General features: G+C 38.4%; 2 protein-coding genes across 2 annotated transcripts; both read left to right on the top strand.

The window, feature by feature from the left end:
* Positions 1–345: 345 nt before the first annotated feature.
* On the top strand, positions 346–3,090 carry LOC110700665 (50S ribosomal protein L17, chloroplastic). Its single transcript, XM_021878241.1, has 3 exons — positions 346–500; positions 1,078–1,313; positions 2,299–3,090. Exons 2-3 carry the CDS (start codon positions 1,082–1,084, stop codon positions 2,706–2,708), a joined length of 642 nt encoding a protein of 213 aa, XP_021733933.1. The 5' UTR covers positions 346–500; positions 1,078–1,081; the 3' UTR covers positions 2,709–3,090.
* Positions 3,091–5,041: 1,951 nt separating this feature from the next.
* Positions 5,042–5,860, top strand: LOC110700755. Its single transcript, XM_021878355.1, has one exon. The coding sequence runs from the start codon at positions 5,042–5,044 to the stop codon at positions 5,858–5,860; it is 819 nt and encodes a 272-aa protein (XP_021734047.1).
* Positions 5,861–13,255: the final 7,395 nt, after the last annotated feature.

Raw genomic sequence — 13,255 nt, 5'->3', positions numbered from 1 at the left:
AAATAATACTCTAAATTAACAATTTTATCCTAAAATTCTATCCAAATTTGATTGAAAATAGAATTCTAAATTAACTTTTTTATCCTACAAATTGAATTCTATATAAATCTATCCTACGTGGCCCGACACTTGGCGAAAAGTTGGAACGCCAAGTGTCGCTATCTCGTCGCCTGTATAAAAGTTTAGCTTTTTATTAGTTATATGATTTGCGGCATTTGCCCATAGTATTTTTTTTTTAAATGGAGCAATGGTGTATATCGGTGGATAGTGGTGAATTGTGACCTACCATACATTGAATCCTGGATCCGCCATTGCATGGACCGCCCCATAGTTTAAAGGTGGAGTTGAACACAGGATATCTGTTGGGTACTTGGGTCTATTGCAATTTTCTATCCCTTAATTTTGGCGAGCCAAAGGCTAAACTTTCACATTTTCTCTCTCCTCCCTTATCCTATTTCATTTTGGCTTCAGCTATCTTCTCCAGTGTACCATTCTACTTGGTAAAATTCCCTCTTATTCTTCTACTTATTCATTCAAATTTGCTATTTTATTTGCTATATTCATGAATTTGTGCGCAGAATTATGGTTTCTGGTTAAAAATTAATGCCCATTTTGAAATTACAGTGTAATCATTACTAAAAAGAATTGTTCTTTATGTGTGCTTGTTATCTGTTTGATGAAATGCTTAAGTGAAGTTTTCTTTTTTTGTTCTTGTTCAAAGGTGGGTTTATTGCTAGAATTTTGGTGGCTACTTTGAATGAATTGGTTAAATTTCTGTTTTTGAACTTGAATGATTGTTGAAAATTGGGCATGTGAAAGTTTTTATTGTAAATGTTGAACTTGTAATGATTTTGTTCATTCAATCAGTTACGGCCCGTTTGGTAGGTGGTAATAATCGGGGTAATGGTAATGAATTTACATGTACTTGGGATGTAGCTGTTGCTTTTGCTGCATTTGTTTTTGTAATTGGTGATTTGGGTGTTGGAATTTGAGTTGTGAATCTTGTGATTGATATGTGTGTTTGTTGTGGTAGCATTGTATGATTGGTAAATTGTGTATTTCTTATATAAATTGTAGGTAGATGGCTTGTTCATCATCAACAACATGGAGTATGGCTACTCTTAAGTCAGCCTTGCCTTCGGTTCCTTCGGCTCCCATGTTCAGCAAGCTCCCCATTTCGGCTGCCTGTAATACTTCGTCCTCAAAACCACGTCGAGTGGGATTATCCCTACGCAGTTCTAAGCCTCTTCTACCACAATATAGTGGCCTCACTGCACTCTGCCCTCTTCTCTCATCATTCCCCTCTGGATCAGGTATAATCTCTATTCCTTTGGACAATTAGAATTGAGTTTGGCCGATTTTTCAGTTTTCTTTGGTTTGATTTGAATTAATTAATTAGGTACCTATGGAATCTTTTGTGACTGTGAAACATTATTTGAGCTTCTCTATGCACTTAATGAATGTCTTTGGGTTTTTTTATGATAAAATCTTTCAGTTTAATGTTGGGGTCTTATTTCTCACACACCATTTCTCATTGATTCACAGTCAAAGCAAATTAGCCAAATAGATTACATGGTTGTTGATATAATTACGCCGTAGTTTGTACTGAAAAGATCAAAAGAATGTGCAATTTCCACAACAGTACATTCTTTAATGTTTTAGACTCCCCGCTTTTCCTTAACACTTGTGTAACTGTACCGCTCATATATAATCTCAATTCAGCTGACAAAAGAATTTTGTTGCCTTTGACTAAAACTTTTAATTAAGGTCATTAATTGGAATGAATTCATGATCTGGGAGGCTTCCTTCAAGGTAGCTAGATTTTGGATAAGCTGGTTCCAAGAAAATAATTGGATTAGACTATAGAAAAGGTTGTGTATGGCTCCTTTTTTTTTGCAAAGCTTATACTTCAATCTGGATATAGTTTTCAAAGTGCAATAGTGTATTAGACTTATAGCTGTAAATTCGTAACTGAATATTCTGGTTAAGGAATACAAACAGTAGCAGTTGCCAGTTGGTTCTAAGAGATTGCTTTAGTTTCTTAAATTAAAAGGAGGCTTATAGGCAGATGAATTGTGACCTGTCATACATATGTTAGCACACATTGATTATGTATAGTGGACTTTGAGCCTAGAACCTTATATTGTGCTCTTGATCTGTGAAAGGGAAAAGGGTTTGTTTGAAAAATTGGATTCATCTTTAATCTGGCCATTACTTGAATGAGGTGTCATTTTTGTTGCTCTAATTCTCCATTTCAACCTCGAGTTGCGTGCTTACTATATCTGTCTCCTTTGTCAGAGAACACAGGCTTTGACAGTCTTTTTAGTATCATTGATAATGGAGGTCGGTTTTTTGCCATGAGACATGGAAGAAAAGTGCCTAAACTTAGCAGGCCCCCAGATCAGCGTCGTGCGCTTCTTCGAGGCCTTACAACTCAACTTCTTAAGCATGGACGTATTAAGACTACAAGAGCAAGAGCAAGTGCTGTGAGGAAGTATGTAGACAAAATGATTACCTTGGCTAAAGAGGGCTCACTTCACAAAAGAAGGCAAGCGCTTGGGTTTATATATGAGAAGCAGATTGTTCATGCCTTGTTTGCTGAAGTGCCAGAAAGGTATGGAGATAGAAATGGAGGATACACAAGGATCATCAGGACCCTACCAAGGAGAGGGGACAATGCTCCAATGGCCTACATTGAGCTAGTTTAGGTACTGATCCCCCTTGTTATAATTTTGACACTGGAGCAAGTCATTTTCCGTAATCATTCTCCTTGGAAGGTGATGTCGGTTTTTACACTCTGTAATGAATAGTTACTTGATGTTTCAATTTGCATTAAGCTTGTATCATGAGAGATCTTTTGATTCTGATGATATGCTAAAGTTGATACAATGGCATATCATCTTTGTTGTGTAGCTTTGGGGATTTTGGCGTACATTTTGTAGTTTATCATATTCAACATATTGTAATTGGAATTCTCCTGCCCTTTAGAACTACAATGATCAATGTTTTATACAGAACTTGGGTGTGGGTATGTGGTTGATTACCAAAGCTTTTGATGTTTTACTATCATTTCTTTAGCTTCATTATTCATTGGATTGGGCAGAATTGAGTAATTCAATTGTTGTGAGATTCATAATTTTGATGTTGGTATAAATTGTTTATCCTTGCTTGTTATCACACCATTGTTCATCGCTGATTTGGTTGCAGCTCTGTAAGCTAATATTGTTGCTGCACTTGCTTAGGAAATATTAGCTTAGTATCAAGTTGGGTCCTGGCAGAAGCTGCTTCTTTGACAGCATTGCTGTGATAGCCATTCATTTTAAATCATTTTTGCTTGATTTTCTGTTGATTACATTGACTGTACATGATCATAGATAAGTCTATTTGCCTTTGACTATGAGTCTATGATCATTTATGGAAATGATGTTGGTTTTGTAGCCTATGCTGTTCCAACAATGTTCACAATGATCCGACTCATTTCCATGCTTTAAATAGTTGCCAATCTTAGTCTTTTAGTCATTTGATTTTCCATAGTATTATTAGCACAAATGGTTTTACTGCATTATTGTTCAGTTTATCAGATATGGCTGTTATTCAGAGGTCGAAAATAGATTGTTACTTTCAAATTCATGACAATTATTAAACAGGCATGCAGTCTGTTTTAATGAAAGCTCATCAGACCTTGCCCTCATTAGTAAAACTAACAATTCTAAACGGGCCTAAACCATAATGCTTGTAAGAGTTCTCACTTCTCAGAATCAGTACATTCCTCCAAACCTTATGTAAAACCAATGACAGAAAATTCTCTCAACAGGGATTTGTTAAACATCGCCCGCAAATCTCCACATAAAGCCCACAAATTAGACATGGTTTGACAATTTTGCCCATTTCTAAAATCGTACCCAAAGTGAACAAATCTCGATCTAACAAATGTGGAGTCGTACTGGGTTGCCCAGGGAGGCCGGAGAGGCGAGGGTCGCCAGAGATACGTCGTCTTCGACGGAAAACGAGGTGGCGCCTAGTTTGGACGCCGGAACCATGGCAAGGACGTCCAGGCAAGGCGCCACAACCAGTGCACTGGCGTCCAGGTCAGACGCCACAACCAGTGCACTGGCGTCTAGCCCAGACGCCTCAACCAGTGCACTGGCGTCCAGGCCAGGCGCCACCACCAGTGCACTGGCGTCTGGTTTGGACGCCGCCCTTACTTTTTAATTTTTTTTTTTTTTTGCCTTTTTTTTATTATGTTTATTAAATTTATGTTTTGATTTAGGATGTGGAAATTTATGTTTTTTATTTGATTTTATAAAAAATATATATACTAGACTTATAAAAAATAACACATAAAATTAATAAATATTAAAAAAAAAATCAAACACATTAAAAAAAAATTAGAAATTTTTTCTGATTTTCCAAAAAAAAAAAAAAAAAAAAAAAAAAAAAAAAAAAAAATTAAGGCAGCTGGGGCGCCTGGCCAGGACGGCCCGTGGCTGGTGGTGGCGCCAGGTCCGGCAGCCACGTCCACCGGCCTGGCGTCTGGGCAGGACGCCCAGCCACAGTGACTGGCGCCTGTCCCAAACGCCACTCACCGTGGCTGGGCGTCCTGCCCAGACGCCAGGCCGGTGGACGTGGCTGCCGGACCTGGCGCCACCACCACCTTGCCGCCACGAGCCACCACTACCTTGCCGCCACGAGCCAACCACCTTGCCGCCACGAGCCTCGACATCCCCGTACTTTGATTTTTATTGAGGTTGTGTGTTTTTTTTTAAGGTCAAGGGCAATATTGTAACTTCAATATAAGTTTGTGGGCTTTATGTGGAGATTTGCGGGCGATGTTTAGCAATCCACTAAAAAAGACCCTTCTCCGCAAGAACAAGACCTGATAACCCGTTCATCCAAAAAACCAAAAAGAAAAATTACTCATCTCATCTTCAATAAAGAGGATAATCTTCACAATAAGAGCTTTCCTGGAGAAAAAAATCTAATTGTCAATGAAAAAACTCAGAACCAAGCAGGGCAAAATCAGTCAACATCATTTAGAGACATGGTTGCTGCTAATAACCATGTTGGTGTGCAGGGCAATCCTCTCATGGTTGATGAAGAGGATGAAATTTCAGATGATGATGAGCCTCCAGATGATATAGCCGAGGATCCAAAATGCCCTATCATCCTCCTTTCAAAAGAAGAAAAGAGGAAACTCAGGCAACCATGGAAGCACACATTGATCATTAAAATGTTCAATAGCAAAATTGGTTATATGTCCTTAATGAAGCGTCTAAAGCGCAAATGGGAGTTGAAAGGGGGATTGTCTCTTACTGACATAGGACATGATTACTTCATTGCTAGGTTCTCAAATATAGGAGATTATAATCATGTGCTTACCCAAGGCCCTTGGATGTTAGATGACAATTATCTAACAATCCGGAAATGGATACCTAATTTCATTCCAGATGATGCTCCTATGCATTTCCTCACAGCCTGGGTCAGAATACCAAACCTTTCAGTTGAGTATTTTGACAAGGAATTTTTGCATAAAATTGGTGGCAAAATTGGCAAAGTCATAAGAATTGACAACAACACTGCAATGGCTCAACGAGGCCAATTCACAAGGTTAAGTGTTGAACTTGATCACACCAAACCTCTGCTTTCGAAATTCTGGCTAAAAGGGAGAATTTGGAAGATTCAATATGAGGGGCTACGCATGATCTGTTTCAATTGTGGCAAGATTGGGCATCAGGGTGACAATTGTGAATCCATGGAACACCCAGACAAGGATAGAGTCGTAGTCCCAGAGGCAGTCATACCCAAAGAAGCTGATGTGATTCCTACGGTGGAACAACAGGACTATGGTGTAACACCCTAGAAATTCCTTTCTTTAAATACTCATTCTACTCTTTTAAAAATACGATTTAGGAATAACTAAGACATTACCGCCACCGTGAAAATGGCTAAGGCAATTATCAAAGATACACAGCGGAAGACTCAAAATTTAAAACCGATTAAACAAGTCAACCCAAAGTCAACCAAACGAAAATAAAGTTTAAAAACCAAACGAACAAGTCAAATAAATTCAAATTACAACTTGGAACCATTAAAGGCCCTTATTCAAAAAACCGTTCCCGACTCAAACCTTTATGTTAGTCCACACATAATATATCATAAATAAATAAAGCATAAAACACATTGTAATCTAATGAAAACTAATAGGATTCACTCTTCACTCATGCCCCATCATGATCATGCTTCAATACTTGAAAAGTTTATCTCTACTTGCTTCCACTACTCTCCATTAAAAATGGGTCATCATAGGGCCAAGGAAAAGACATGGCCAAAAACACAAACACACACAATCAGCAAAGCTGAGTACATAAGCGTAAAATAGCCACACTAACATGCTTTCACCTATCAACACACACTTACCTCATTGCACCTGTTCACAAATACCAATCGACACAATATAATGACTAGACCCTAATTAATTCGTTTTGCATTGATTACGCATCGAACGGGTTTCCACCTATTAACCTCCCCCAAATAAATTTGAGGTTAACTGGCACGGGAGCTAACCGTGCCAGCGACAAACCACACGAAGGTGGCGGAATTCCTGCGCATAATAAATAATAAAAAGGAATATACAGCGTCCTGTACTCCATTGGAAGTTATGGTTAAATATAAAACCCCATAACCCCCCCATTGTTCATACTCAAGGTATATACGTTCCAAGAGTTTTGGTGCGTAATCTCTTTCACTTTATGTTATTTACATATTATTAGACTTGGTGATGACTCTCAAAGCATAATAAATCAATCAACAATAATTATTCAATCAAACAAACACACCAATTTAATTCTTGAATAATTAGTGACCACATATTATTTAATGTTGAACCCTTTTTAATTCTACCTCAGTGTCAAAAACACCTTAAACGCATAATGCGCCAAAAATCCTATCCCTCGGTGTTAAAAACACCTTAAGTGCACAAAGGCACCAACATACAATTTATTCCTTGTGTACCTAGACACTTATATAACTCCTTCCTCATGCTTAAAGCATCAATAAAAATTATTTGAACCATAATAAAATTCCTTTTCAATATTCCAAACATAATTAAACATGTAGTTTAATTAATCATGCCTTCTAACATGCCATAATTAAAAATGTGGTTCAAACACAACATGCCAAAAATACAATTTTCCAATCCATAAACCATCATAAATAATTCATGCTTCACCATTCAATTACAAACACCATAAACTCACAATTCCATACATAAACCTTAGCATGATTCTACTTATAATCAATTACAAACAAACCTACCATGATTCTACATCACCAAATTATGCTAAGTACGCGTACGTACCTTGAGTACGTTATTAAAACTGCCACGACTAGTAGAAATCGCTTACTTCAAAGTCTCCTACATATTAAATCCATAATAGAGTATTAATATCCACTCTAAACAAATTTCCAGAAATATATACTATTTTAAAACCCTTCATAAATTAATTAGAATAAGCTGAAATTATATTTAAAACACCATAAATTAAGTCCCAATTAATGGGTAATTAAAATTTCTTCAAGAAACCTAATATCAAGTGTTCTACATAAAATTCCAACACTTTATTATACTTAAAACTTGCTGTAATTTGGTTTTAAAACACTTAAAACAAAGGCCTACCCTATAATACATCATAATTTTTCAATAAATCATGAAACAAGAACCCAGGGTTTCAAAAATTGGGGCTTTTTAATTAAAAACCAAATCTGAAAATTAATTCCCACAATTACAATAACCAAACATCAAAATTAAACCTCCAAACTCATAATTTATAATTAGATCTAAGAATAGATTAAATTAAAATAAGAAAGCTAAGTTTTTTTTTATACTCGAAAAAGGGGTACAAAGAGGGGGAGAAAAGCGGTTGCCGGCAGCGGCGGTGGCCACCTACTGCAGGCGGGTGCGCTGCTGGCAGCGGCGGTGGCCACCTGCTGCAGGCGGCGTGCGCTGCTGGCAGTGGCGGCCACCAGCTGCCGGCGGCTGGCAGTGGTGGGGGAAAAGGGGCAGCCGAAAAAAATAAGGGGAATGGGAAAAGAAAAAGAAAGAAAAATAAGGAGGAGAGAGAGAGAGAAGTTTACCTTGGGTTTTCTCCACTCTGGGCAAAGTTGATTTGCCTCATAAGAGGGATATTTATGCCCCTTCTCTATCTCCCCTTTTTACCCTAACTTTCCTCCTTTAGTTTTTCCTAATCCCTTCCCTACTAAAACTTGTTAAAAATCATAAATTCCTAAAATAAAACCCCAACTTCTATTAATTAATTAATTGAACGAATTTTTCTTTTGTAAAATATTCCAAATTTACATGGGATAAATAATTAAAACATCATAATTAAAATGCTAGAGTTATTTAAATACCCTTATAAAATATATATATTAAATAAAATACGTATAAAATGTATATACATTAAATAAAATACGTATAAAAATACGGGGTATTACATATGGCTCATGGATGTTAGTCAAGAAGCCTTATATGTCCATTTTATATAGTGTTTTATCCCCGCCCCTTGGTCGTTATTAGTAGTGTTTTTGGCTCTTTCGGGCCACTTTTATTACTAATTTGTGTGTTCTAGTGTTTTCGTAGTTCTAGTTGTATTTACAGAAAATTGCACTTTTGGAGCATTTTCCCGGGCTTTATGGATCGACTATGGAAGCTAGAAGGACACGACCACTCTTGAAGCCCAGGATCGGTGAGAGCTGGTGATTAAGGGCTCGGTATGTGATACCGGGGCTATTGGATCAATTAATCAAGACCCAATGAGGAAATCCAGATTGGGCCGAGGAATCGAGCCCAATCGAAATCCAAGCCTCAGAGAAGAAGCCGGGTCCGATCGGGCAAGCATACGCCCGATCGGGCGAGTGCACGCAGAAGCAATCCTCAAGGAAGAAGCGCGCCCGATCGGGTGAGCGTAGGCTCGATCGGGCGCAGCATACCAAGCAAGGGCAGAGTGAAAAGGCGGGCCCGATCGGGCGGCCCTTCGCCCGATCGGGCGCGTGTTTTTCTTAGTAGCTGATTAGTTTAGTTTTAATTCTTATTTTAGGAAAGGTTTAAATACGATTATGTACGGAATTATTAGCTTACCTTCTTTCTTAGACTTTCTCTCTCTACTTAGTATTTTTCTCTCTCTTAAATTCTCTCTAAACTTTTGTTCTTAATACTTCCTTTAATTCCAGATTTAATTTTTGGTACAATTTCTTCCCTTTTAATTTCAGCTATTTTAATTGCTTTCTTGATTATGCTTTTAATTATTTACTTGATTTGCTTAGTTATGATGATTAGTGAGTAGTTTCATTCTAGGGTTTATGGGGATCCATAATTAATATGAAGGGATAGTTTTTTTATTATTGATTATTGATATTGCATGATAATTTCCTATTGAATTGTTTTAATTCTTTGCAATTAGATTATGAATCGAGTAGATGTAATTTGATTGTGAATGTTTAGCAATATTGAATTGATGATTCGAGCAGATGTTGATTTAATATTAAAGGCTAATTTTAATAGGAACTTAGGTCTAGTAAATTGCGAGAGCTTGTTAGATCTATGTTGATTAATAAATTGCGAGAGCCTGTTAATCATGTTATCTGTGCTTTGTTAATTATTAATTACTTCGTTCTATCCCGGAATATTAATTATAGGTGAACCTGTGACCCTAGGCTTCCTTATTATTATTTCTTTTCTCCCTAAACTTATTCTTCGTAGTATAGAATTCATACCTAAAATTATTAGTTACTTAGATAATTTGGATTATAATAATTAATTAGAATTAAAAAGACATGTTTCCCTGTGGAGTTCGACCCTACTTCCCTACCTACTTTAGTTAGAGATTTAGGTAATTATTTTTTATTAGAGGATATGACTTTACCCTGTCAAAGCCTCCTCCCAGGAAGAGACCGACCAAACCGGACAAAGCTCAAGCTGTGACACACAAGGATGGTCAAGTCAGGGGAGTAGGTCAAGGTCAGGGTATTGTAGCTAAGGAGTCAACGCCCAAAAATACCGGGTCAAGATTTGCTGCGCTGGAAGAGCAGTTTGGGGAAACAAATATGGAAGTTGAGGATATTCCTCACGAGAATTCGGGAGAGATGGCAGTGAATCTTGGAGAAAATTCTGCAAAGGTAAATAATCTTATCAATTTGGAAAACCCCTCCAAATTTGAAAATAATTTACCTAAAATCCCTTTTCCTGGGAAGATCAAATCAAAATCCCAAAGTTAGTGGGCAATTTATGGGAGGATTGAAAAATTGGCAGGAAATTAGGAAAAAAGATAATTCTTTGCCTAATTCGATTCTAAAAGATAAAACTAATAATTTATCCTTGGGACCCACCCCTAAAAGACCCTAAATGCTAAATTAGGCAAGGAAAATAACACGACTAATTTCGAAGCCAATACTGATGCCCCTACACAAGCAAACACAGAAGCCATAACCATCGAAACCTCGTTAGACACTCCTGAGCTACCAAACCTGTCCCAACTTTCTCCCATCATCACCCATGTCTCACCCACTGCCTTCTCCAATTCGACTTCAGGTCCCACCGGAGAAGATACTATGCGTGAGTTTGCCAACGGAAGAACCGTATCTGTACATTCTCGACCCCCTGATCCACAAGATGGAGGTGGAGATTCACTCATGGGAGGTGTCGAAGCAAGTGACACCGGAGCTAATGGTAACACTGAAATTACCATGGAAGATTAATCAAGCGTTTAAGTACCTCTTAAGCGCATATGCTGCCAAATTTCCCGAATCAAGTGTGCTTATGAATAATAACCACAATATGATTTCCAATTCCTATTCATAACGTGTATGGTATGGAATACTCAAGGCACTGGTAACAAAGAATTCCTCTCGGTGTTAAGAGAGGTCGTTCGAGTCAATAAACCCATTGTGCTTGCCCTCATAGAAACTCACATGGGAGGTGATCATGCCAACAGGATTGCAACTATTCTTGGTTATAATGGGCATACCCGTGTTGATGCTCAAGGCTTTAGTGGAGGGATATGGGTCTACTGGAAACCGGAACTAGTTATGGTTGATCAAATAGAACAAGCTAGTCAGTATATCACAATGCAAATTACCAAGATTGGTGAAGAACCTTGGTACTTTTCGGCAATTTATGCCAGCCCCGATCCTTCAAAAAGGACGAAATTATGGGATGCCCTCTCTGATTTTGCTAGCAGAAACAATAAACCTTGGCTCTTAGCTGGAGACTTCAACGAAACTAGAATCGGATGGGAAAGGAATTCGAGCTGTGATGAAACTACAAGACGAAGTCAGAGATTCAATGCATGGGTTCATGAAAACAACCTTATCGAAATTGAATTCTCAGGGCCTGCTCACACATGGGCTAGGGGTAATTCAATAGAGACAAGGAGGAGTGCTAGATTAGACCGAGCAATGTGCACAGGAGAATGGAGTATGCGCTTCGGCAAAGCTCATGTTAGACACCTCCCAGCAATACAATCTGATCACTGCCCTTTGTTCATCTCTCCAAACGGCTTTGCTCCCTTGGATGCTCTTAATCGACCCTTCAGGTTCCAAGCCGCATGGCTCACCCATGAGAAATTTGGCTCCTTTATCCAGGAAAGATGGGACAATACAACCCCCCTCATTCCTCTTATCAATTCCTTATCGATGGAGTTGCAAAGTTGGAATAAAGAGGTTTTTCACAATATATTTTGTGAAAAACGCACCTTAATGGCTCGTATCAATGGCATCCAGAAACAAATTGCTTTTGAAAGAAATTCGGGGTTGATCAAATTGGAAGCAAAATTGAGAAGAGAACTAGATATGGTACTTAATCAAGAAGAAATTCTATGGTATCAAAAATCTAGGATCGAGTGGTTAAAAAATGGCGATCGCAATACTACCTTCTTCCACTTAAGTACGATTGTACGTAGGTGGAAAATCAAGATTGTAGCCATAAAAAATAACGAAGATCAATGGGTGCATGACAAGGAGGAGGTCAAATCTCTAGTGGTGAATTACTTTGCTTCTCTGTTTACTGATGAAGGGGGTGAGGTTACTTGCAATATTCCTACGGGTGTTAGTGTTCCAATTGAACATGATGATTGGTGCAAACTAGTCAGACCATTTACTAAAAGCGACATTGATTTGGCAATAAATACAATGGGCTCACTGAAGGCACCGGGACCCGATGGATACCAAGCCTTGTTCTACCAGAAGAACTGGGACTTAGTGGCTCCTAATGTGTACGCTATGGCGTTAGCTGCTCTCGAAGGAAGGGGATTACCGGATTCAATCAATGAAACCTTTCTCGTGCTCCTCCCAAAAACAGAAAATCCAGAATTGCCTGCTCAATTTAGACCCATAGGCCTTTGTAATGTAACTTACAAAATAATTACAAAATCCATAGTTAATCGAATCAAGCCTTTGCTCCCCAAAATCATTGCAAATTCACAATCAAGCTTTGTCCCAAATAGACAAATCACTGATAACATTGTTATCGTCCAAGAAGTAATCCATACTATGAAGCGCAAGCAAGGAGGAAAAGGCTATATGACTATCAAGATCGATTTCGAAAAGGCATATGACCGTCTAAAGTGGTCATTCATTCGAAATACCTTGATCGATATGAATTTCCCTCTCTTATTGGTCGAAGTCATAATGCAATGTGTGACTTCACCCTCGATGAGAGTTCTATGGAATGGTGAAAAATCGGAGGTATTTTATCCATCTCGTGGCATTCGTCAAGGGGATCCCCTCTCTCCATATTTGTTTGTGCTTTGTATGGAACGACTAAATCAAGTGATTGAAGAAGCGGTGTTCCTTAATAAATGGCAACCGATTTATGCTAGTTGAGGTGGCCCTGCTTTATCAAATTTATTCTTCGCGGATGATTTGATTTTATTTGCCGAAGCCTCCCCGGAGCAAGCTTTAGTTGTCAAGGACTGCATTGACCGTTTCTGTGAAGCATCGGGACAACGGGTTAACCTGCCAAAATCGAGAGTTTATTACTCTAAAAATGTGGCAGAATATGAGCAGCGCATTATCAATTCGGTTTTAGGGATGGAAAGTACAAAGGACCTAGGCTTCTACTTGGGTATGCCTACCATTTCCAGTCGTGTGACAAGGGCCACATTTGCTCACTTGTGTGAAAAAATTGATCGAAGACTTTCAGGGTGGAAGACCAAATACCTTTCATTGGCGGGTCGAATCACCTTAGCAAAATCTACTCTCT

The sequence above is a fragment of the Chenopodium quinoa genome, unplaced genomic scaffold, assembly GCF_001683475.1.
Source record: "Chenopodium quinoa cultivar QQ74 unplaced genomic scaffold, ASM168347v1, whole genome shotgun sequence".
NCBI lineage: Eukaryota > Viridiplantae > Streptophyta > Magnoliopsida > Caryophyllales > Amaranthaceae > Chenopodium > Chenopodium quinoa.
This window is presented reverse-complemented; position numbering and strand designations above follow the sequence as displayed.

Excerpts from the sequence above, each read along its gene's own strand:
- LOC110700665 (XM_021878241.1), top strand. The coding sequence starts at position 1,082 with ATGGCTTGTTCATCATCAACAACATGGAGTATGGCTACTCTTAAGTCA. Across the intron at positions 1,314-2,298 it reads ATCATTCCCCTCTGGATCAG|AGAACACAGGCTTTGACAGT; the intron begins GTATAATCTCTA and ends CTCCTTTGTCAG.
- LOC110700755 (XM_021878355.1), top strand. The coding sequence starts at position 5,042 with ATGGTTGCTGCTAATAACCATGTTGGTGTGCAGGGCAATCCTCTCATG.